Here is a 25222-nt window from a genome sequence, read left to right on the forward strand (position 1 = left end):
TTATTATTATTATTATTATTATTATTATTATTATTATTATTATTATTATTATTATTATTATTATTATTATTATTATTATTGTTGTTGTTGTTGTTATTATTGTTATTGTTATTGTTATTGTTATTATTGTGATTTTTTAAAATGATATGATAATAAATAATAAGGCAGTGATTATTCTGGAAATTTGTTTATTTTTAGCAAATTATACATAAAAAATGAGAATATTTTATTTTACAATCACATTATGAATATAAAAAAACATAATTTATTAATCATTTTGGCAATCCTCGAGGATAAGGGCTCGGGACAAGTTCCTCGCAGCCGCCAATCTTGTTATTTCCACTTTATCCTGAAATTCCAGGTCATCTCCGTGCTCCTCTAAACACCTCATCAGCGTGAATGTATCTTCACTGGAGAGTATTACGTCTTCGGATTCCAGAAGAGGTATTGCATCGGACAGAAGAATCGGCCAGAAACTGTTGAAATAAAAGACATTAACATTAACATTCGATTAAATATGATTTTATTTTTATATACATAGAACTGGATATGGATAATTAAAATTCAAGTGAGAACTGAAAAAAATGTTGCCCGGATAAATGTCGAGGAGTTTTTATTGACAGAGTCTCAATTTCATTTATTGTACGAAATGCCATACAATTATTCAACATCGTACAACAAATGACATAAAAACTCCCTCAGACTGAATTAATCCCAAGGTAACAACAAATAAATGATAAATATATAATACTCACTACTTAGGCGTCAAATTGGAGATAATTAGTGACATGAGTAGCCTCGCAGCTTCCTGGAACTCTCCGATCTCGTACATCTGATGAAACTCGCAGTATTTCCCGAGAAAAGTAAGTCTGTCACTAGTAAGCATGTACCTCCCCAAATTTTCCAGTAGATCCCTGCACTCGAGCTCTCCATTGGCAGCATAAGCCTTGAGAAATTGATCAGCAATGTACGTTGCAAAAGGTCCATCCTGAGCCTTAAGTGCCCAAGCGAGAGCATTCCCCAGTCTCCCCTGCCTGATAGACTTCATTCCCTGGATCTTCGATATACTGGTGACGACATTCACCAGTCCATTGCTCTGCGCCACATTAATAATCTTGAGTACCTTTGCCTCATTACCCAAAGGAATGCTCTGGAGAAGTGTCTCCAGTCTCGCTAGCCCCTGAGTGGGACAATTCTCCAGATAACTGGCCCCACACTGCCACAACGACGAGTTCTCCATCAGAGTGCTGCCATAATCCAGAATGAGAGACTCGTGAAGTTTATCAGTGACATTTGACTGATCTTTGTCAATGATATTGAGCTTCTCGCTGTTGTACAGAAGATCAGTGAGATGAGCTGCAAACCATCCGTTGTCATTCATATACTGTATTTGCTTGATCACCTGGTGAAGATCGCTCTCCATGAGTGCGAGAATAATATTATCAAGATTTCTCCTAGCTTGCCACTTCTCCGCAATGTTATTAGCGTGTCTAGCTAATTCTGGTTGCTTGCAACACGGTGATGAGTAGAATAATTTAGCTGCCAAGAGCTCGTACCAGGCGTCAGTGTATTTACTCAACTCCCAGAGGACGCTCTCATCACCCACGACGAGTCTCATCAGTTTATTTAAATTATCGTCAACCGCGAATGTCTTGCACTCGATGTTGGAGGTGAGATCTAACTGCCAGTACTTCCAGCGCATCGTAAATTCGTTTATGGAGTAGCCGCCGTAGACGTTGTAGACGGGTATTGCCCGGAGGATATTTTCAGCTGCTACGAATCCTCGATTATCTGCTGAGCTGTGGTACAGCAGGAGGGCACGTACTATGTCCAATTTACCGTGAAGTGCACAGGCGAATACTGTTTCCCAGTAATTTTGACACTCCAATTCAGCACCGATTGTCTTCTTGGAGAGGATCTTCGCGGCTGTCAGCTCGCGGGAGGGAAAGTGGAAACGAACCCACTCCATCAGCTGGGGAAGGACGACATCCCCTGGAATTGTATCGATGTATAATATCTCGGTTAAATGCCAAACGCATTCGACATTGTAGAAGATTGTCAGAAAATTCTCCAGGAGATCCTTCGTGTCTGACATCGTCTTGGCAGCTGTGTCCTGGAGGCTCTCCACACATGCTCGAAGGATTGATCGATAATGTTTACTGTACTTCACTAATTCCGGTCTCGCTTCGTTCGCTTTTGTCTTCTTTATGTTTCTTATCGAGACGAATACTCCATTGCTCTCGTTCACTAGTTTCCTGAGGGTGGGGTGGAACAGGATGACTTCCTGGCGAAGAAGATGGATTCGAGCTTCGCAGGGATAATAATCACTCTTCCTGTCTGAATTGTACAAAATAAAATGTCAAGCTAAACCTCAAATTATTCTGCAGAAAACACTAATTGACATTTTTTTTTACTCATTTACCAAAAAAATTATATTTCAAATTTTTTTCGGCGAATTTTAATTAATGTCATTATTAGTGTGATTAGTGTGATTATTAAAAATACTTACCATTGGTGTGTGCGTTGATTTGTTTATGTGGAAAAACTCCCAATTGATTTCCTGTTCGCCAAGATGCAGCAATCCCCGCTTTACTACACAGCACATCAGGAATTCCCTAATTACAAACAAAAAAAATCCACAAAATATTTTTTAAATTTTTATTCCCCGAATAGAAATGAAAAATCAGAATGTTTCCGGTGACTTATAGGTTAGGATAATGTCAGTTTGTCATTCTGATCTCAATACATTGATTCAAGGACTTACGATTATCTGAGCACTATCTTTTTCTCCCATTGCACGAGCACTTCCTCGAAAAACAACAATAATCCAAAAATTATTCACAATAATATAACATTTGGCACTTGTCGCGTCTCGTTTTCACCGAAAACTGTGAAATTTTAGCGGGATTTTAAGAACACTCCTCTGCGCATGCGCGGGATTCCAAGTCGCCGCCATTTTAGTGGCCGGAATCCGATGACCGGGAGAGAGCGGGACCAGTTGGCGGGCGATTCGAAAGTCAAATTAGAATTAAAAATCCGAATTTTCCGGAGAACTTATAGGGGAGGAAATGTCAGTTTTTTATTCTGATCTCAATAAATTAATTAAACTACTTACCATTGCTTCAGCACTTTCCTTTTGTCTCATTGCACACACACTTCCCCGAAAACAACAATAATCTAACAATTATTCACAATAATATAACATTTACCACTTGTCGCGTCTTGTTTAGAAATTTGTTTTCAAAATTTTAGCGGGATTTAAGACCACTCATCTGCGCATGCGCAGAATTCCAAGTCACCGCCATTTTAGTGGCCAGAATCGGATGACCGGGAGAGAGCGGGACCAGTTGGCGGGCGATTCAAAAGTCTAATTTCTGTTCACCTGTGGATTAATTAATTTTATCAATATCTTAAATTTTTTTCTATGAGAGAATTAATTTATGTTTATTAAATTTGATAGACTAGTTTTTTTTAGAGATGATAACGTATCATTTCAATTATCTCTGAAAAAAACGAGATTTGTTCATGACATAATGCATCTCACAAATAAATAATATATCCATGATATATTTCAATATATACGGATATCAAACATAAATAAATAATAATTAATTGTGGATGATATCAGGTTTAAAAATAAAAATAAAAGATCTACAATCAATTATTCAGTGAGTAAATGAATCTTGGATAGTTAAACCTGATTTGAGGTTAGAGTCACGCCAGTTTATTAATTAGTTTAATTATTATTTAATTATTCCGTCAATCTCAGAGAGAATGATTAAAAATACGTACCAATTTGCAGTCGCCTGTGACGTAGAACTATTAATCAAACAAATATTAAAATTAGATTGAGGAATAAGATAGAATATTCTACACTGGCAAAATGTCGGCAATTTATTAGGAACGACAGAACTTCAATCATATATATTTTTTAATATCTCTCAAAAGTCTCTAAGAGCATTGTTAGAATTAAGTCGCGTTTGCCATTTCTTCCATTCAGGTGTGCAATTAAATATTATTTACAAATCATCAATTACTTGCTTTCCTTTTAATCATATTACAATTTAATTCATAGTTCTGCACGTTTTATTTTTCTTTTGTCTGTATAATTGTCAGTCTTCAATTTGTTTTTTTTTGTTTTTTTTTTTAAGTTTGCCAAGAAAAAAGAAAAAAAAATACATCATCTGTTTAACATACATTCTCTGTTGTTTTTAATATGTACCGTATTGTACAGAGCGAACGATAAAAAGGGGTTTTTGTTTGAAATTCGAGAGATTCGTACGATGAAAGGATTTATCATGGAAATACTTGAATTAACGACTCCATTTATCCGAATAAATCGTTATCATTGTCATTTCAGGTTCGTTTGTTCTCAAATTCGAACAATTGATATGATTGTTGCCATTTAAAATCACCAGCTTCATAAAATGTGCAGGACTTTCTCGAAAAAACTATGACATGTAAAATTTTAATTAAAAATCCATTGATTTCCACAACTGTTCATTAAAAATCCACAATTTTTTATCATTCAATGGATAATTTTGAATGATTGGTGGATGTACGTGATGCCTCGTATTAACCTAATTAATTCGATAAATTCCTTCATTAGCATATCTTCAATAAATAATTTTTATCAATAAATTATGTTCAAGTATTATGCACAATCCTTTCGCCGCAGGCAAATTCTCTCAACGCACCGAAAAACTATCTAAATACAATCTATTGTCGTCTAAAATTGATGCCCAAAAAAAGTAGATTTTGTGTTTCATTGAGTTTTGTTTTTTTTTTCCTTTTAAATCTAGATAAAAAAATTGTTGTTTTTCCTTCTTTGATTATCAGTTTAAAATTCAGACTGTGCCTTCATCACTGATTAAACAAATTACATATGTCATTATTGTTAGTAGATAATGGATATAAAATAAAACTGTGGCTTTTCCTTTCAACATTCTGTTTCTGTTCTCCATTTTTTCAAATAATTAACTAACGAAGATTTGCAGTTACCAATGAGGGGTCCCCTTTGTTTCGTTTCTTTGTCACGTTTTTATCTCACTCGTGATTAATTAAATAATTTCACTCCCCCTCCCTCGAGGAATTCAGACAAGAAATGATGAAGAATCGTTTATTAAATTCAATATATTTTTCTCGTATCTATTTCAACAACTCGTCGCATAAAATAGAAAAAAAAAATCACCAAAAATCACCAATTGAAACAACAAATAAAAAATATAGAGTAACTCCCCATTTAAAAAATTCCCGCAAAAAAAATTAATTTGATTCTCCACCATTTCACTATTGAATTCCCGAACAGAGTAAAGGATCCATAAATACGATGCATCCCATTGACAATTGAATAATCCTATTGTTTTCCATTTTTTTAGTTGCCATAATAAATCCAAGGAAATATTATCTCAGTTATATGTCGTAATAATTAAAATATAATGATATAATATTAATATAATAATTATAATAATTGTAATAATTAATAATACACCTTAAAAATTAATATTTACAATTGTTTCACTTAATTGTTGGATTACCACCCGTAAAATTCTCTGATTGGAATTACAGCCAAACGGGGAATAAATCATTCTTTTTTTTTCATCATCATTACGTGTTTTTTTTTTCATCATTTCCTTTTAAATAATTTCCTTTTTACAAAATTACATTACAAACTTGCAGATTATAATATCTGGCCGTGTCAATTCATCTACCAAACCACATGTACATTCTTTTCATTTAAAATCATAAAATTACACGATGGCTTAATCATCATAATTATCCATTTCTCTCTCAGTATCTCTTTTTCATAATTTTCTTCCGTCATTCATGATTGAAAGATGACCGTTGAATTTGTATAAATACAATAATAATTCCGTAAATTGTCCCAATAACGAGTCGTCCACGGAGAAAGTGTCATTTGACACTTTCCCCTGCTACTCATTACTGAGACAATGAAATAATTTAATCAGCATGAAAAAAGGAAAATCAATTTTTCCCATAATTTCCCCAAACACCCTAGACCTCGAACTGCACTCATTACATTCAACATCACTTCATCTGAAAGACATTGGCATTGAAAAAAAAAGGGACAGTGATAAGTCCACAGAAAAACGAAAAAGAGATATAGAAAGAGTTAAAGAAACTTGGATTGAAAGAAATCCAGATAAAAACAAAAATGAGAAAACTGATTTACACATTATACTTTATCGATTTTAGTTATTAAGGTTTTAAAATACTTTATTAGATGAGGGTCACGAGCCCAGTATACTTCTAACAGCCTGATCAAGCACAGAGTCTTTCGAATCACTACTATTACCCGATGTTTGTGTCGTTCCTGCACTAGTTGTACCACTAACCTGTGTGCTAACAGCACTAGCATTTGACGGTCTCTTTTTCAAATTAAGAATACTATCAATGGCTGACTGTACCTGTGCTGTTATGTCATCATGATCATTAATCAATCCTTGTCCCTGTTCATTATCCTGGAGTGAAGTACCTGGTAATTGTGACTGTAGTGCCAAATCATCGAGACTATCAGTATCCTCAATGAGATCTCTCTCGAGATCATCCCTCAATGCAGCACTGCACCAACGTTTATCCAACTCCATTGGACCAGTATCACTTGTATCAAATAGATTTTTCATTGTACTTTGACTGACACTTGCACTTAAACGACAATCACCATTGGCTCGCGTTCTTTCACATTTTGTCAATGATTTCGTTGATAAACAAGCACCATTAGCACTACTACCACTAGCTCCACTACTGCCTGGATTTTTACACTTGCCAGTGTCACCTGGATATACACCAAGCTCCTTCTGGATCTCCAGCCACTCGTCGTAATCACCACTGGTGCAGCTAGAGGATTTTAATCTCATCTGGGCATCACTCGAGTGAGGATCCATACTGCAGAAATCATCCTCAAGCTCTTGCTTCACCAGGACATTCGCCAAGCTCGTCGAGGTCTTCTCTTCGTCGGTGAGGTCTGCCTCCAGCTTTGGAAGAAGGGGTTTCTCTTCTTTCTTGAACTCTTCTGAAAGTTTCACAGTTATCGATATTAATTATCTGTTATTTCTTTTGATTTATCGAATAAAAAAAGATAAACTTACCACTGGCTTTAGCTTCTTGCTCCCTCAACCTATCCAACATGCCCTGCTCCTCAGACACAAATGTCCTGTCAAGCATCATGAGCTCAGACGTCCTGACTTCCCTCTGGAAACCCAATAAATTCCCCATCCATTACCAAATCCAATAATTAACAATCAATTTATTTCCTACTCAAGTTTTTGAGCAATACTGGCGTTTATGAATCGTGAAAAATCCACTTACATGCTTTCTTTAAAAGGGATCTCCGAATCTAAGGGAAATAACGGAATTTTCCTCATAACCTTTTTTGTAGAGTACAACAAGATCTACAAAAATGGTAATAACAAAAATTTCCTCATCTCCTGTAGTTTCAGAGATATTAATAAAATCGAGAGAAGATTAGGAAAGAAAAACTCACCATACTCTCCATCAGCAGCAGATACGTATACTTATTCATCATCGAATTGAACTTGCTTAGTAGATGTTTAGCAGTCTCCTCGAAGATCTCATCGGCCTTAGCGAGATCCTTGGCACTTAGCACCTGCTCATTAAAGCAATGATACCTAACCAGTCTCTTGCAGGCGTCCCTCTTACCACCAAATGGTGTATTAACATCAGGATTAACCGCTCCATTCTGATCAATCTTGAGTTGTTGCTCCATGAGATCTCCCCTATTTATCTGCCTGGATATTGGACTAGTGGCTGGCCTCTTAACTCCCTGCCTAGGTGTCTGACTGACGACTGGAGCAGAACTGGTGCTGGGACTGGCAGGCGCCGGCTTTATCTGTCCCACATTGACAGGGCTCTGAATTCTGGGTCCCTTTCCAGATATTCTCGGTGATGATGGTATCACCTGACCAGCAGGTGAAGTTGACTGAACCTGGACACTAATCGGTGGTGGTAATTCCTGTTTAATAGGACTAATCATTCCCTGAATTATCGGTTTAACATCAGATGGATCTGTTTGACACTGAGTTGACTGCTGCGCCTGATTATGCTGCGAGCAAGAAACAGGAGGAGTTCCCTGGATGGTGGACTGATAAACCTTGACTGGTGAATGAAATTTGGGTAGTTCCATCGGTTTACTCTTGCTGAATGGACAAGTGTGAATGGAGGGCATACTGGGATCAATTCCACCCTTAACAGGCTCCATCTTGGTGACCACTGGGTCTGAGACAATTGGCATACTGGCACTTGTCACAACACTCGTGGTAACAACTGAGCACGATGTTGTGACAACAGCTGGTGTCATCGTCTGTGTCTGAGCTGTTGACGTTTGATTTTTTGTGACTGTCGATGAATTCAGGGGATGAGACACTGTGAATACCGTCGGTGATGAGATACTGGCATTGGTAGTTGTCTCCGAGGGTGTGGGAATCGTCAGAGATGGGGCTGACACGACTTTACCACTGGCAACAATTTTGTTGTGCTCCTGATAGAGTTTAGCTAGAAGTGCCTGCTCAGCTGGAGTATTGGTCTTTCTACTGGAGATACTCTGAATCTGTGTCTGGATACTCTTGAGCATCTGCTGTTTCTGCACTGGTAGCTGGATGTATCTCGGTGTTCTCTGGACCATCTGGCCATTGGAGGGCACCTGAGTCGTCTGATTACCCTGCGTTTGAATTCCAACTGTTTGAATTCCAGATGTAACGACTCTACTGGATATTCCGAGTTGTCCAGGCTCGACCTTGGTATTTGTGGAGGGATTTTGTGGGTCCTTGATCACTTGTTGTGTCGGTGTACTCGTTGATACTGATGTTCGAGCTGTTTTCACACCCTGGGTGTAACTAGTCTGTGGCAATGACACTGTCACCTTTGTTCGTTTTACAACTTTAGCTTTTTTAGTTGTTGTTGTTGTTGTCGATGCGTTGATGGGATTCACGTGGGTTTGATTTATCTGATTGGACTGAGACAAGTGAGTCACTGGGGCACTACCACTGGTTGTCACTGTTGTTTTATTACCACTCGATAGATTTCTGATCTGCTGTTGATTCAAATTATCAATAAACTGACTGGGAAACGCTTGATTCTGGATTTGTATCTGATGGGGCATCTGATTCGGCGCCGCCTGGACAACGATATTCTGAATATTATTCTGTATCGTTGGAGCACCACCTGAACTGTTGACGATTATCTGACTCGTGGGGGTATTTATTTGGACACCAGGAAGCCCCTGAGAGCTCGAGGCGTCAGCCTCACCGATTACTATTTTCTGGGTCTGATTCTGATTCTGATTTAGATTACGCTGGGCATTCAGCTGTCCTGTCAACAGCTGTTGAAGGAGCTGCTGACTTATCACCTGCATCTGTCCATTGGCATTGGCAATCAACAGCTGATCATTTGGATTTAAATTGCTCAGAGCATTCAGAATCTCAGGTGTTATTTTTGGGGCATTATTCAGAATATTCGTTGCTGCGGAATTGAGCACTTCTGGATTTTGAATTTGTTGCTTCGTTGTTTGACCTGCACTCGTATTTATTACAGTGTTGTTGATTGGTGTGGGGAAATCACTCGAGAATATCACGTTTTGGGGTTTATTCTGGGATATTTTTGGATGATGAAGATTGAGAGTTGGGGTTGAGGGTTGAATATCCTCTTGCTGGGGACAATTGCCTGGACTGGGACCCTCCACGTATCCATGAATCAGATTCTGCTCCAAATTGTGTCCAAGGGACTCGGGAATTGATGGATTAGAACCCAGAATGTTGAGAGAATTTTGCTGGAGACCTGATACTGTTATCTTGTGAACACTCTGCTCCAAGCAACGCTGGACGTTCAATGACTGCACCGTTTGGGTCGATATCTGGTGGATGTTCTGTTGATTTATCTGCTCGTTATTCTGATCCAACTGAGCTCTTGGCTGCTGTTGAACCGGTGGACTCTTGATAATTTGCTGTTGGACGGCTCTGTTGTTTATTACACTACCAGTCTGTTTAACATTTGATGATTGAGTTTTTGTGGGTTGTCTTTGGGCTGTCTGATTCTGCATGAATACCTTTTTGCAGGTGTGGGACTTCGGGGGTGCCTTAATGTGGTCGTTCTTCGATTTCTGGTCTGCACCGATTGATATTTGAATTCCAGGATTTTGAAGCTGCTGGAGAGTCTTCGGGGCTGGTGAAACTCCAGGGCTCGATGCCACAGAAGATCCTACTGTTCTTGTTCCAGGAATGTTTGAATTACTCTGCTGTTGGGAGAACGTCGGCTTTGAGCAGACCGGCATCATTCCAGGATTATGAATACCTGGAGACGATGAGTTTATCTGAGTTGATGTTTGATTGCCAGATGATTGCTGTTGTTGCTTTAATCCAGTTTTCCCACGAGGTGCATTGACAGTCTGCTGTTGATTCTGCTGATTCTGCTGTAAATTCTGGGCATGGCCGAGAAGTTGTGAGATTATTTGTGAATTTTGTCCACCACCTTGAGTCAGTGATCTTATCAGTGCTTGGGCTGTTGCCTGATCGATCTCAGGCTGATTGGGATCCGGTGTGTGATGGAGAATAACTCGACCATCTTCACCAACAGCTAATCTCAAATGTCCAGAGATTGTATTCTGAACTGGCATATGGAGATGAGCGACTAGTTGATTGTTTTGATCCTGATTGGGACAGGCTGGAGGCAAGTTCTGAGGCTGGGGAAGATTTTGGGGATGATTCTGGGGGGTTGACAGGGGAGGATTGTGCTCCAGGTGTTGAACACTCATCTGGGAGAGTTGAGGCTGCTCTATGTGCTGGAGGGGTGGCGGGTGGGGCTGGGGCTCAGGATCAGGCATGACATCTGTGTCGAACATGTCGTCCTCGTCACCTATTCCTGAGATCTTCATTATGCTGGCTAGATCGAGCTTCGGGGGCTCTTCATCCTTTTTCTTGGCTTTCTTCTTCTTTTTTGCTTTTTTCTTCGGCGGTGGCAGGAGATTCTGATCAGTCACCGACGATTGATTCGTTGTTATGTGATTTGGGGATGGAGTGGGTGGTTGATTGTTCAGGTGAGATTGGGGGGACTGGACCATTGCGTTCTGAATGACTATTTGGTTGTTCGTGGGTGGATTTCCTGAGGAGGAAGTTTTGAATTAGAATTAAAAATTGCCCCCGGAATGAATCTGAAAAGGAAATTCATTCCCAGTAATTCTCGATTTATCTGAAAAACTATCGATTTGAGAAGTAAACATGTAGAACCTTTTTTGTAGCTAATTAAATTCCCGAGAAAAAATGAATGCTGATATTTTTTCATAAAATCAATACTTTTCGAGATATATCGATATTTAACAGAACTGAAATTCGAATTGTGATATTTTACCCATTCGTTTTGTCCTTGAATTTCGATTTTTAAATTATAAAATGAGAAATAAAAAATATATCTGTAGTCGTTGTCTTACCAGGTGCCGGACTCGATGGTGTATGCCTCATAACAGGTGGAGCCGGTGGTGGAAAACCATTTGGAACAGCGAAAAATGTAGGAGTGATACCCTGCAACTGCATACCCTGGGCTGTTACCACCCTCACGAGTTGCTGCTGCGTCAGCTATAAATTATTTAAACACATGAATATATTTTGAAACGCAGGTAATCGATAGCCATAAGCACCATTACACATCGATGGAGGGACATGAGTTTATACAGGAAAAAAAAACCACAATTATTCGATTTATCGAAGAAATTACTATTGATGACTTCTGACGATTTTTCTCCAATTCCTATTGTCGAGAATTGAATAAGATGTGAGAATTCTTTCATGAATAAAAATAGTGATCTCAGAATATCGAAATTTCGAATAATTTCTAGTGAAATAAATTCGTGTTATTCAAGTTATAACATTAAATTATGAACAATTATGCAGTGAATATGATTTTGGAAAGGGGATGTTATTAATGAGTGAATGATTGTGATGACAATGTACCCCACATAATTATTCTGGTCTTTACGAATGGACTCTATCGAAAATTGACGAGCATGTTCAGTTTTTTAGTGTAATAGAAATTAATGCATGGATGTATCTCGTGATAATGGTTAAATACACAAAAAAAAATGGTGCACTTTGAGAAGAATGAATGAATGAACGAGTGAAACCATCACCTGTGCGGTATGCGTTTGTTGTTGGGCATTTGTTGGTGTCCTGAGTATTAGTTGAACGCCGCCGGGCTGTTGTTGAACAATCACAGGACCCGTTGAAGGTAGTACCTATGTATGCAGCAAACCCAATGAGATACCGTTATCACAGAAAATCCCACACTAATTCACTGGTGAAGTGACCAATCAAAAACACCCAAAAACCGATTTTTCCCTTTTCTTCTAAATTCCCATTCCCATTTTTTCTACATCTTCCAAATCCCTTCCAAATCCCTTCACCATCGAATTCATCACTTGGAAAATAATCCCGAGAGAATTCAAGCTTGTATTAGCAGAGTGCATGACAAATGTTAAGCGACACAAGGCAATTTTGCGTGAGATTGAACAGACGAAATTAATAAGAAGAATGACAATGAATTATTTGAATGAAAATTACCTGATTCAGTAATAATCCTTGAGCTGTGGGTATCATCGTTGCTGTTTGATTCTGATGTGGTCCAGCGAGGACTAATTGCGGTTGTGTCTGTTGTGTCACCTAAAAATGACAATAAAACAATTTTCAAAAACTGTCTGTATAAAAATATCAAAAAACGAATGAATCCTAGTAGAATTTGAATTTCTTGTCTCACCTGATTAGTAATGCTGGTAGCAACCCTCTGCTTGGGTGGTGTTGCCACCCCCTGACTATTGGGTGGTTTGGGAAGTATCTGAGGTGGTTGTTTAGCAGCTTTAGTCTGTGCAATCTGAATCTGCTGATTACCAAACAACGCAGCCCTCGTAACGAGCTGGGACGAAGTCTGCTGATACTGTGGTGTACCAATGATCTGCAATACCTGCATCCCCTGCTGAAGAATCGGAGTATTTGGACGAACTGGACTGGGTCCAGGACTGCCACCAGGTGCTGGACTCCTGTTATTCAAATTGCCAGTCATTCCCCCAGTTATCTGTCCTCCAACACCCTGAAGATGAGGACTCTTAGCTGGTGGATAAGGACTCGGCGCTGGACTCTGAATGGGCCCAACACTCATGGGACTCTGCATGGGACTCTGGAGTTGAACGGTGAAATTCTGCTGGACGGTTGTCGTTGTGCCAGTACCACTGCTCGACGTATTTACCATTGACACAGGACTCGGGCTATTTCTGCTCGATTGCATCGAGTTCGAGGCTGGACTCCGGAGTAATATTCTGTTGGGGCTTGGACTCGGTGTTGGTGGTGCTATATTCGATGCTGGACTCTTCATGGGAATGGAGAAGGGACTCCCAGGGGAGTTGACATTCTGTATGCACTTGACAACAGTATTTCCCTGCTGTCCCACTGAATTCTGTCCCTGGAACTGTCTAGATAAGCTCTGACCATGTCCATATCCAGCTGGTGTATTGATTGGACTTATGGAGTCCGTCTGAATGGAGGATATCGACACGACAGCTGGTGATGTTGATAAATTGCACTGGCTCATTGTCCCAGAGAAGCTCAAACTCTGAGTCGTCGAGGCTGTCGACTGATTCGACATTTGTGGCTGATTGTTTATCTGGGAGGACGTTGACAGGATTGGAGTTGGATTTTGATTCTGGGAGATACTGGTGTTGACAATGTGGGGAGCTATGCTCTGGATACTCTGGATTGTTTGAAAGGGAAAGCTCGTGCTGCAGTTGAGGCTCGTAGGAATTCCAGTGGCCAGAACATTCAAGGAGGCTCGGTTGAAGGCTTGATTGACACTCGTGGTGATACCATGGCTCTGAGGTGGTAGATTAGACGTTGTTTGATTATTCAAATTAGTCAGATTGGTGAGGTTTGAGATATTGGAGATGTTGGAGAGATTGTCATTGGTGGAAATAGTAGAGAATTGATTCTGGGTGAGACTGCTGTTGATGGTTGATTGGTTGAGACGATTCAGGGCTGTATTCATGTCCTGGCTCAGTCCAGTCAGGCCATTTGCTGTAATACTGTTGGATGAGAGGTTCGAGTTGAGCGCATTGAGGGTATTCAGGGTGTTCAGAGTTGTTGGATTGACTGTTGTCAGGGCTGAATTGATACTGGGTATGCCGATGTTGAGCAGTGGATTGGAGGTAGTTATGACGTTTGAGGTGAGGGATGTCAGACTGGTATTGAGAAGGGATAAAGGTAATCCCATGTTCAGGCCCACCCCGAATGTCGGGGTGGCTGGGGGCAGGCCCATACCAGTCCCTGTTGGGGTTATCGTACTCTGATTCAATTGGCTCAGTTGGTTCAGGTATACGATGTGATTATTTCCAATTCCAGTTGTTGATCCAACTGATGTTTGCTCCTGACCATTGTTGTTTGGGGATTGTTGCAGGGCGAATGTCAGGGGCTGACCCGAGGAGTTTTGGGCTTGGAGTTGTTGGAGCTGTTGGAGCTGGAAAATAAAATAATCTCTTATAATGTTGTGAGATCATTTTAAACTGATTGTAATTCATTGGAAGGGCTTTGACAATTGTTACCTGCTGATGAGTTAAAACAGCAACAGGGTTGTTACGTCTTGCAGTCGGGGAAGTTGTGGAGGATACAGAGTCCCCGAGGAGAGGGCGTGTCTGAGGCTGCTGCATGCCCACGCAGCACCTCGTAATCCTAGGTAGCCACCTTTCCAGCCACCTTAGCAGTTTTTATTGGTTATTATTTATTATCAGTTTCTGCACTGTCTCACTTCTTCGAGATCTGTTGATTCTTGGATCTGTCTTTCAACGTATCATCACTCTATTTTGATATATGACACTGTGTATCTGAAAAATAAATACTCGTGTTTACAAACATGGTCCTAGAAATATATATATCCCGACAATGACAGACTCGTCGAAATCGTACAATTAATTCCGATAATATTGAAAATTGAAACGAGTCAAATCACGAGAATTCTTCTGGAGAACTTCATTACTATAATTACCTTTAAAAATCAGGTGCAACAGGAGATAATTACTATAGACGATGGGATGTTTGCGCTACGGCGCCACTCAACGCGTCTGCGACCCACGTCGCCTGTTCCTGACATTCATGTAATTTACCTTTTCACCCCACAACTTAATTCAACAAGCATTTTATCGTTCCCCAGTGATTGTTTGCAATACTGGAACAATAATCCTGGTGATTCAGTCATGAATTTATCAATAATGCACATCTTCTTATCCACTTTGTGCTGGATCAATCGTTCATCCATTGAGAACAAAATTATCACCAATGAATCGTTTGATTGCAGTTGCAGTTGTGATCATTGGCTTCTTCGATTTCTTCTTCCTTTACATATTTTACTTTATCATCACAGAATAATTATGCTTCAGTTGATGAAATTTCCAGTTAAATTCGATGGCTCCAAGCCTATCCTAAGTCTAAAACTGAAAAATAATTTGCTGACATTGTTCGATCCTTTAGATCTCGATCACAACCTCTTGCATTGTTTATTCTTTTTCCGTAGGTTTATGGGATCTGTTTTAGTCTGAGGTGGGTTGATTCAACTCCTTGGCTCAATTCCAGTGATTAGTATCTCCGGGTGACATAATTCTCGTCATAATATTTTTAGAAATCTGAAAAAAATAGGATCAAATCAGGAAAAAATGAAAATTTGTATTCATGAGAAAACCTCCACATGCTTCTCCCTAAATACCTCAAAACCTAAAAGATTCAGTGAAATTTTCGTGGGAGCTTTTTTATAGGAAATTTCAAGAGCTACAAAAAGTCTCCCACAAAAACTTCAGCATGTCCTTCAACTCCAGAGATAATCATCAAAAACAAATTCCAAATTTCAATCGATCACTCATCATTTGTGGGAGAACATCTTGCGGTTAAAAATAAATATTTAAACGTCAAAAGATCTACTCCTGCCAAATTTCCCTCCAAATAAAACTCGAATTCCACCCAAAAATTTCGATTTCCCAAAAAAATCCGATAAAAATGAAAGAAATGTAGCTGTCAGTCTCTCCTAACCCCATCTCCCTCCCCCAAAAACTGAAAACTCCATGAAAAAACCATGAAATAATGGCAAATTCCAAAACAACAACAAATTCATGGAATGGCAAAAGTTTAAGGTTATAACAAAAGTGAAAGAATCAGGAGGATAGTGACCTACGTGGTACAGTCCCAGACATATTGCACGAGCCCGAAAAATCCCCCACCAAAAGCCCCACTGGCAGGTCTGGAAGCCCCCAAAAAGCCCCCCAAAAATGCAAAAAAAAAAAATTCCCCTCCCCCTCCCACCCAAATAATCCAAATAATATTGGAATAAACAATAATCTCCTCGGTAAAATGAACGGCGCGCGGTGTCCGAAGAGTTAGCCCCGCGCTATATACAACAACAAAAGCGCCAGTGACAAGGCGTAAACAAAAGGGTAAATGTTCCCTCCGTTTAAACAAATCCCCCAAAAAGCTCAAATAAACATGCCCAAATCATCCCCAATAAAATTCACCATCACAACAAACAATGGCCAGACAAATAGACACCAACAATCCATAAATAATATCACATCAATACCCTCTTTGCTAAACGCGCGTTTCCAGCCGTGTGTTGTTGCCCAAGTTGGTGCCTTTTTTTTCCCCCTTTTTCCATTCAACTCCTCAACACTTCACCAACCATTAAATCACCATCACCACACAATTATTTACAATTAATCACAATCCACAAGTACCTGTTATACCAATTATTCGTTATATTAACCGTAAAGCACATTAAAATACCTTCTTTTTTTTATTATAACACACCACGGGTTCCGTATACGCGTTTCTTCACTTCTACAGTGGCAACGGCCATCATCTCAGCCATCATGTATTTTAACAATTCTGCCAATCTTTGCATTTATATATTCCTAGGATATATTCTTACCAATTTTCCCCCAGTGTGTCATAAACCCTCTGGTGGTTATTTCTGTAATTATTTTATTCTCTACATTTTTTTATTCCTCACCCTCCTCTCCACCACCCCCCAGTCATACCACGTGAACAACTGTTAGCGGATTAATTAATTGATTTACTGATTGATTGAATATTTCCTGTACATCATGTTGCACGAAATAAATCCGACAGGAGTCAATAAAACAAACAGAATAAACAATATCAATATCAATTCAATTGCAACAAGTACCATTAATTAATTAAGAGCAACCCTTTCTCGTCTTACCCCATCCCCTCCCTTGATTAATTAATTACCTATTATAACCCATCATAATTAATTATTCCATTAGAATTACTGGAAAATATCTACGAGGAAAACCCCCACCCTCTCACCACCTTCAACCCCCCCGCCCCCTATTAACTGTTACCCATCCATTAAAAATCAATCAATTCCGCGGGTGGGGGGCGGTGGAGGGTGCTGCAGCCCCCTCGGACCCCTCCCCCTCATAAAAATCTCCCCTTCATGATTTCAACTGCAATTTATCGGATTTCTCATTAATTATCATGCAATTATTTACAGACAATTATTTGTTAATTATGGTGGAGTGGGTGGAGGGGCGAGGAAGGGGGGCAGCCCCCCGGTTTAATTATTTTATCGGTATGAATTGTGTAGTTTATTGTTGAGTTGGAAAGTGTAAAATCAGGTTTGCATTTTTGTTGCAATTCATTGGTGCATTGTAGATGTCAAAGTCCCTATGAAAAACAGCTGTGATTGGATTTTTATTTGATGAAAAATAACTAGACTCGATGGACATTTTGGGGGGGAGGGTGAGGGGGTAATGGAGAGGATAAGGCGGATGGATATTATCGACATTTTTAGGGCAAGTGGGGGTGGTAAGGGCCCGGGGAGGGGAGAGGGGAGAGGTCAGGGATGATTTTTCAAAGGTTAGGGGTTGAGGATTGCATCACGGACTAGATGTCTTTAAGAAATCGAATTTATTTCATTGAGGGATGATCACAATTTTAAGGTGCCATCCCAATCATAATTATAATTCAATGCATTTTTTTTTTGTAATAATTGTATTTTTTCGAGTTGAGGGTTTTTTACACAACATTTTTTTTTGTCTTTATCAATTTGATTTTTATTTATTCATTTGTTTGAATGTTTATTCGTCTGTTTAGGTCGTAATTCGTTTTATCAATTCTTGAATGTTTTTAATCGCAATGACACAAAGACGATTGCATTGATATTTTAATTACAATCGCAAGGAATTCTTTGCGTATTACAGAGGTCATTTATTCGTAGAAGTAGGGCAGAGTGATAAGGATATTACGATAGGGTAAAACGAGTACTATTGATATACTCTAGTTAATTAGTTTAACTCATCGGTTTTGACGACTCGAATTTCCATTTCCATTTCCTCAATTTCCCCTCAACTTTTACAGAAATAGCATCAACAAATTCAATACATTTAAACAATTGAAATTAATTCAATAAATTTCACATTAAAAATGCAATTACATCGTCATCCAGACGTACATTAATCCAATAAACAATATTTACATACAATTGTTAGTAAACTATCATGCATCGATGATTTTTATTCCTTCGCCCTAATGTCCCATCAATAATTGTTGCAGATATTTATTGTTTATTTACCTCGATGCATGAGTGAAAAAATGTCCGACGATTATTCCAAAAGAGATGAAAAATTGATAAAAAAAATTCACGACATACGACGCACACTCTGTCTTCTCGATTCATCGGTCAAGATATCGCAGAGTCTTCAAGTCGAACAATCCTTCAAAGTTTTGAACATGAAGATCAAGAACTTGAGATTACAGAAAAATCTGCAAGATGCTGCAAATAAAAATAATACAATGTTAAGTAAGAAATCGATTAAATCACAATTACGGATTAAAAAAATATTTCCATTTCCACAGATTTATTCCGCAAGAATATCACGAGTGATGAACTCCCTGATTATTTAACAAAACAAATTAATCGATCTTGGCATCAGAAGTACGATAATAGCACTCGTAAATTACAGATAAATAAATAGAAAAAAAAATTATGACGTAAATCATTTTTACGTCATAAATTTAGTGCAATAATTAGTTAAATTGCTCCATTTATTTCTCTGCAATCATGAGAATATCATAATTGTTAATAACGTAATTATCTTCTCAATTATCCACAGATATGACGCCCTATTGTTATTAAATAATCGCATGAGAAAAGAAATTCACGCGAAAAATATTGAATTGAAAGAGCAGAATTTTCAGGTGAAAAAATCATCTCGACAATTAAATTCCCCTCATTACTCTTAATCAGTAAATCCCCAATATCTTTACAGAATGATAATAAAAAATATGGAATAATTGTTTCGTTAAATTGATTTAATAACAGATTCGTATGCTGGAGGGGAATTTATTGAGATCCAATGAAGAATTGATCGAAAAATCTCTGGAAAAGCCGAAACCCCAGGAATACCCGCGGACTCGTTAATAAATTAATTATGTAACACGAATAAATGATTGAGGTATGATAACATCTGCTCTTCTACAGCGTCTCCACCTTGTGATTCATATTATACCGCAATTCACGAGTGATAAATCAATTAAAATGACAGCTAGCCTTGACAGCGATATCTCCTATTGTCTATTATCTATTCCCATTACAAATGCCAACTGTTGCCCACGCAAAATAAATCATAACTTAAGTCAGAGATTTCACTGAAAGAAAAATTCCCGTGAATAATTGTAATTACCTGAGAATTTATTATCAAATCGTGTAAATTTCTCGATTGAAAAATCTGAATACTACCTGAATTACAATTATTAATTAAATAATAAATAAATTATTTATTATTATTAATTATTCCTTGAATTCGTATCAAATTATCAAAATTCTTTGGATAAATGTGAATATTATCTCAATTATTCCCCAGAGAAATAATTAATGAATGATGAAATTTATAGATTAATTAACAAATGAATAAATCAATTGGGAATTGATTGAATTTTTATCAATTTTTAATTGTAGTTAGTGAAGAATAATCGAGAATTTCAAATCTAATCTGCAATAATTCTTGAAAATTATTTGCATACTCGAGAGATCATCTCCTTAATTAAATTATGATATTTAAATATTTTGTTTATACGTAATACTAATTCCATTAGCCGTAGGCCAATAAAGGAATGAGGAGCTTCACAAGTTATATAAACAAAGAAGGTTTGAAGGAAGACTTTCTGTCAGTGTTCTGCTCAACATTCGTACGTTTATCCAAAGTAATAAATAAATAAAATTCTCTTAATTATTGCGATCACTCGTGGGATCACCCGGAGTTATTGATATAATTAATATAAATTCAGATGGATGCTAATTCGGGAAACGCGTCTCTCGCAGAGATAAACGAAGTCTGGGATTTTGTATGGAAAACATTTAAAAACGCATCTCTGACTTACGACCTCGCGTTTTCTCAAAATGCAACTAAAACCGGACAATCGGAGGAGGGAAATATTTTTGATAATCCAGCGAGACTAGGAATATTCACTGGATTACTTATTGCATGGCTAGCTGATTTTCGAATCGGTCCTATCAAGGTATTTATTATTCCAAATCATATTCTCTATTAAAGATTTTTATCTAAATTTCGTTTTTCTAAAAATTCAAGAAATTAATTTTTATTGAATAAAAAAAACGAAATATTACCCCGCGAATTTTCCCAGGACTCTAGACTGCTGGAGTTAAAATTGAAAACAGCACTGACCTGGATCTTCAACATCATCATCTTCAGCGTGTTCGCGCCGTTCGTGACGCTATTCCTGAGCCTCTGCTTCGTGTACCGCGGAATCGTCAGGGAAGTCCTGCGTCGATCAGAGGGAAATGATTTCGGTGGTCTCCTCGAAGGTAGCGACAACGTGTGGGCGATTGAAGACGATCACGCGTACTCCATCATCAACGTCCTTGGAATCTTGGAGATGAAGATGACGACAGATGCCAGCAGGATCCTCGAAGACGTGAGAAAACTAGTCCAGGATCGCCTCATCGCGAAGAACTTTGACAAGCTGTGCTGGCAGAGGCACCAGAGATACGGCTACTTCTACTGGAGACGCACCAATGACACCATCAATTTGGAAGACAGAGTCCGATGGCTCGGGGATGATCATCCAAACTGCGATGGCACCTGCGGGAACGTCTACAACGGATACCTCAGGAAAATTATGAACCGAATCTGCAATCAGCCACTTCCTGGACATCACAGGACCAATTGGGAGATTCTAGTTGGTAGAAACTGCCAAAGAGCTCTTCATGTACCTCAGAACACTCTAAATGTTCCCCTGGTCTTCAGGATTCATCATTCTGTTGGAGATGGGGTGGCTCTCCTCAGGGTTCTTCTAGAAGCAATTGCCGATTCTCATCTCAATACTCTTTCTCAAATTAAAATTATCGATACAGATCCTCAGATGCGGGGAAATCGTGGAGCTGAAGATGTAGATATTTCTCACAAACAAATCACTGGAGTTGATTCACCTCTGGAGCAGATTATTCAGTTCTCTGATCATCTCTTGGATGCCTCCATGCCGTTTGCTGTTAGGACACTTCCTCCAGTTATCGTGAAATTCAGAAGTTCAGTTCTTCTAGTTCTGGAGAAAGTGATGAGAGTATTTATGGGAATTAGAGACAGCTGTTTGAGGGGTTGTCAGGAAGGGCTGGGGGTGATCAGACGTTTTGGGAGGAATATGATTGTCTTGATATCCATTCCCTCTTGTCTGGTTGGGCAGGCCCTTCATTGCCTGGATAACAGGTGATTTTTATTGATTTTTATTGATTTTCATTTATTTAAAGTGCTCTAGGTAATTATCATTATCGCTCTAGTGCTCTTCATGGCACACCTTTGACTGGCGAGAAGATAATTTCCTGCTGGATGGAGGGGGATTTTATTAATGACAGAGATTCTGGAATTCTCGAGAAAATCCGAGATATCAAGAACTCCACTGGGACAAGATTTGGAGATGTTGTTCTTGCTGCTCTATCTGCTAATCTTCATCGATATTTTGAAACAGTAAGATATCAACGTTTAATTATTGATTTAAACAATCGAATTTATTCGATTATCTAATCATTATCGAATAGATTCTATTCCCAGATTAAAAAAAAATTAAATTAGAGTTCGACGGGATTGGAAATTAAAAAATAATCGGGGAATGACTTTTTTGAGGGAGGAATTGATTTTTAATTGGAGAAAATCTAGTAATATAATATAAATATAAAATAAATTATAAAGGACAGATGAATTTAGTAATGAAGAAAATTGAATGTTTAATTTAGGTCAAGGAAACCGCTCCAAAAACAGTGACAGTTGTCATTCCAGCTAGAATGTCAGCTCCAAGTAAACAATTGAGTCTTAGGAATGGATTTTCGGTGGGTTTACTACCTCTATGCATTTCCCAGGCAAATGGAAAGGAATTGACTCCAATCACCGAGGAAAATACCGAATTAAAATACCACAGACTCCTGGAGAGACTCAGAGATGTGTCCAGGTGCTCAGAAAATTTAAGACAGAGCCCGGATTACATAATTAATTATTGGGTAATGGATTGGTTGGCTGCGGCTTTACCGAAGAAATTACTCGAGCCATTCTTGAAGAGTCACAGTACTATGGTCTTCAGTAATCTACCAGGACCCAATAAAGTGGATATTCTGGGGAATAGTTTAGAGAAAGTCGCGTTCTGGATCCCTCACAGGTAGTCAGATAAGATAATTATAAAAAAATTTGAGATTTTTGAGAAATTAACAGTAATTTTGATAAAAATGGAAAAGATATTCAAATCAATTTCACTTAATTTCTACTATTGACCAGTTTTCAACGAAAATCTGGGAATCTGCAAGAGATAGCTCAATGATTATCAGAACCTTTTTCGTAGATCTCAATGACCTCTACAAAAAAGGTTCCCAGATCATTTCTGCTATCTCCTCTATTTTCAGAGATATTCCTGTAAAACTCATCAAAAGGAAAAATCAACCCAAAAATCAATCATTGATATTAAATTGTTAATTATTATTTTAAATAGGGGAACAACCGGTATTGGCGTTTCTTTTCTGACTTATGGTGGCAGAGCCCACATGTCTGTAATCGTGGATAAAGGAATTCTAAGAGACGAGAGTATTCTGGATACCATAATCAGAGATACAGTAGACGACATAAAAAATCTTCATGAATACATAACAGTAAAGTTAACGCACCTACGGAAACAGGTGACTATTTCCACACTCTCCACTAATCCTTTCTAATATTCAATTAATGAATTTTAATTTCCAGGGTTTAGTGTGCAGCAACGAGTAAAAATTCCGAATTAATCTAGAAAACGAAGAAAAACTGTTTTGAATGAATTTCTTTTTATAAATACTACGACAATAATTTTTATATTTCATACTTTGCATCAACTTGAATAACTTCTATCCCTTCTCATCTTATTTTTATAGTTTATTAAATGACAGTTGTATTAATGTACAAAAAAGAATACAAAATTACAACAGAAAACACTCTTGTTGAAATAATTTGTCTTTAACATTCGTCACTCGACCTTAAATCAATCGAAATTATCTAAGCATTGGTCTGTGCAGGAGGAGAATGCGAAAGACAAATTTTGATATTTTCTCGTACGCTAGGAACATCAGAGCTGCTGTCAGAACAGTCTGTAGTAATTTGGCTTCCATTCCTTTGTACAGTCCCCCCAATCCTTGCATCCTATCAAGAAAGAGAAATTCCATCAAACAAATAGTCTTTCTGTGAAATCATCATCGACAATTCCACAGTTCGGTATTTTCTTTCGTAATAAATAACTAATAATACATAATAATAATAAATATTCAAAATACTCTCTACATGCAAAATAAAAAACAAAAAAATATTATTCTATTTACGAAGCACTCGAGATTTTTTTTCAGAATGCTTCAAGGTTTGCGTAAAATAAATTATGCACTCACTTGAGAATGTAAAGAAGAATTTGTATTGTCCCCGCATTTGATGGAAGATTCTTGTAGTTATGCCCATGCTGAAAATACAAATAGCCATCACGAATAACGAGACAATACCGTAAAAACAATTGCTCAAGAAATTCTACAATCAATATTTACCCGGAGTTTAGTCTGTACCAATTGCAGAGGATACGTCAGAGTTGTAGCGACAGTCTTGGCTATTGCCCCAATAGTAAAGAAAACCCAGGCTGGTGTACCCAATGACGCATTAACTCTCCTCTTAATACTTTCATAAATCATAAATTGAATAGCTGGATTTGACACAAGTATCAAACTTGGTAAAGTGCCAGCCCAAAGTTTCCTAATGCCCTCGTACTTCCAGATGTGTGCAATGCCCTCTGAAAAATAAAATCAAATAACATTGCAAAATATTCTTACGTCATAATTCTCTCATAATTAGCATTTGCAGCAGCGAGGAGAGTTGTCTATGTTTACATTATCATTGCGAAGTGCTCCAAGTACTATTACATATTCTGCATAACTTAATTATCACCTTGGAGAAGCCAAAGCTGTCATCTGGACTCCAGATCTCGTTTTAATCCAGTGGATTGGATTCTAGAAATTTTTTTTCTTAATCGAGTTACAGAGAGGATTTTCTATTTACCTAAGAGGGTGACGTAGTCATTGTTATTTGGTTCATGAACACCTCCAATTCCTCGTGTCTTTAGACGTGTGTTTACAACCCAAAGAGGTGTTGTTGTCAAAACATTCGTGACTCCTGTAACAGAAAATAAATATACAGCATGAGTCACAGAATTTCTCACTGAGAGATCTCATGATTTCAAATTTTCCATTATTCTCTCTCTGCTATCATGCAAAGGGAAAATTCCAGTACATGATTTATGCGAAAAATGAATGGAATTACAAACCTGCAATGGATGCAAGGAGCAAATCATGGCCCGCTGTCTGATTCCGCGAATTTCTCATGCGTTTCAACCCATGGAATGTATAGAAATACACAAAATTACTGGCACACAGACTCTGGAGAACTGGCACAATTCCTCTGTACAATGTCCCCCTGCAATAATTGAAGAATTAAGAGAATTGTTCTTTTCATTAATTAATTATTGAGATAATCTGGTACTCACGGTCCTTCTTTTGACACTAGATCTTGAATTGTGGCTAGCGTATTCTTGGCTTGACGATTTTCCTCCACTTCAAAAGAGAGAATACATTTCAATCAATAAATACAAAA

General features: G+C 38.1%; 4 protein-coding genes across 6 annotated transcripts; 1 reads left to right on the forward strand and 3 right to left on the reverse strand.

Annotated features, from left to right (window-relative positions):
* Positions 1–224: 224 nt before the first annotated feature.
* Nup75 (nuclear pore complex protein Nup75) lies at positions 225–2904 on the reverse strand. Its single transcript, XM_011313894.1, has 4 exons — positions 2765–2904; positions 2510–2615; positions 756–2337; positions 225–476 (listed from the first exon to the last, which is right to left on the reverse strand). Exons 1-4 carry the CDS (start codon positions 2792–2794, stop codon positions 269–271), a joined length of 1926 nt encoding a protein of 641 aa, XP_011312196.1. The 5' UTR covers positions 2795–2904; the 3' UTR covers positions 225–268.
* A 967-nt stretch (positions 2905–3871) lies between these two features.
* LOC105272033 (BRD4 interacting chromatin remodeling complex associated protein) lies at positions 3872–16902 on the reverse strand. Of its 3 annotated transcripts, none has more exons than XM_011313915.1 (10): positions 16830–16902; positions 15049–15682; positions 14609–14887; positions 12778–14523; positions 12585–12683; positions 12155–12259; positions 11459–11603; positions 7505–11133; positions 7110–7212; positions 3872–7033 (listed from the first exon to the last, which is right to left on the reverse strand). In XM_011313915.1, the coding sequence occupies exons 3-10, from the start codon at positions 14711–14713 to the stop codon at positions 6252–6254; spliced, it is 6714 nt and encodes a 2237-aa protein (XP_011312217.1). In that variant the 5' UTR covers positions 14714–14887; positions 15049–15682; positions 16830–16902; the 3' UTR covers positions 3872–6251. The 3 variants fall into 3 exon arrangements, with proteins under 3 accessions (XP_011312217.1, XP_011312207.1, XP_011312224.1); XM_011313905.1 differs by having other exon boundaries at positions 16627–16902; XM_011313922.1 differs by lacking the exon at positions 12155–12259 and having other exon boundaries at positions 16627–16902.
* Positions 16903–19154: 2252 nt separating this feature from the next.
* On the forward strand, positions 19155–23398 carry LOC105272049 (uncharacterized). Its single transcript, XM_011313933.1, has 9 exons — positions 19155–19268; positions 19393–19525; positions 20166–20273; positions 20358–20588; positions 20715–21793; positions 21865–22051; positions 22318–22733; positions 23061–23244; positions 23309–23398. The coding sequence occupies exons 3-9, from the start codon at positions 20184–20186 to the stop codon at positions 23330–23332; spliced, it is 2211 nt and encodes a 736-aa protein (XP_011312235.1). The 5' UTR covers positions 19155–19268; positions 19393–19525; positions 20166–20183; the 3' UTR covers positions 23333–23398.
* A 62-nt stretch (positions 23399–23460) lies between these two features.
* PMP34 (Peroxisomal Membrane Protein 34) lies at positions 23461–25192 on the reverse strand (the record flags this gene model as incomplete). The annotated part of the gene is made up of 6 exons (XM_011315532.1): positions 23461–23737; positions 23977–24044; positions 24127–24365; positions 24632–24745; positions 24897–25045; positions 25116–25192. Coding segments are annotated over 6 exons (795 nt in total), but the record flags the coding sequence as incomplete, so codon positions are not given.
* Between the last annotated feature and the right edge of the window lie 30 nt (positions 25193–25222).

Source organism: Fopius arisanus, unplaced genomic scaffold (assembly GCF_000806365.1).
Source record: "Fopius arisanus strain USDA-PBARC FA_bdor unplaced genomic scaffold, ASM80636v1 scaffold00004, whole genome shotgun sequence".
Classification (NCBI taxonomy): Eukaryota; Metazoa; Arthropoda; class Insecta; order Hymenoptera; family Braconidae; genus Fopius; species Fopius arisanus.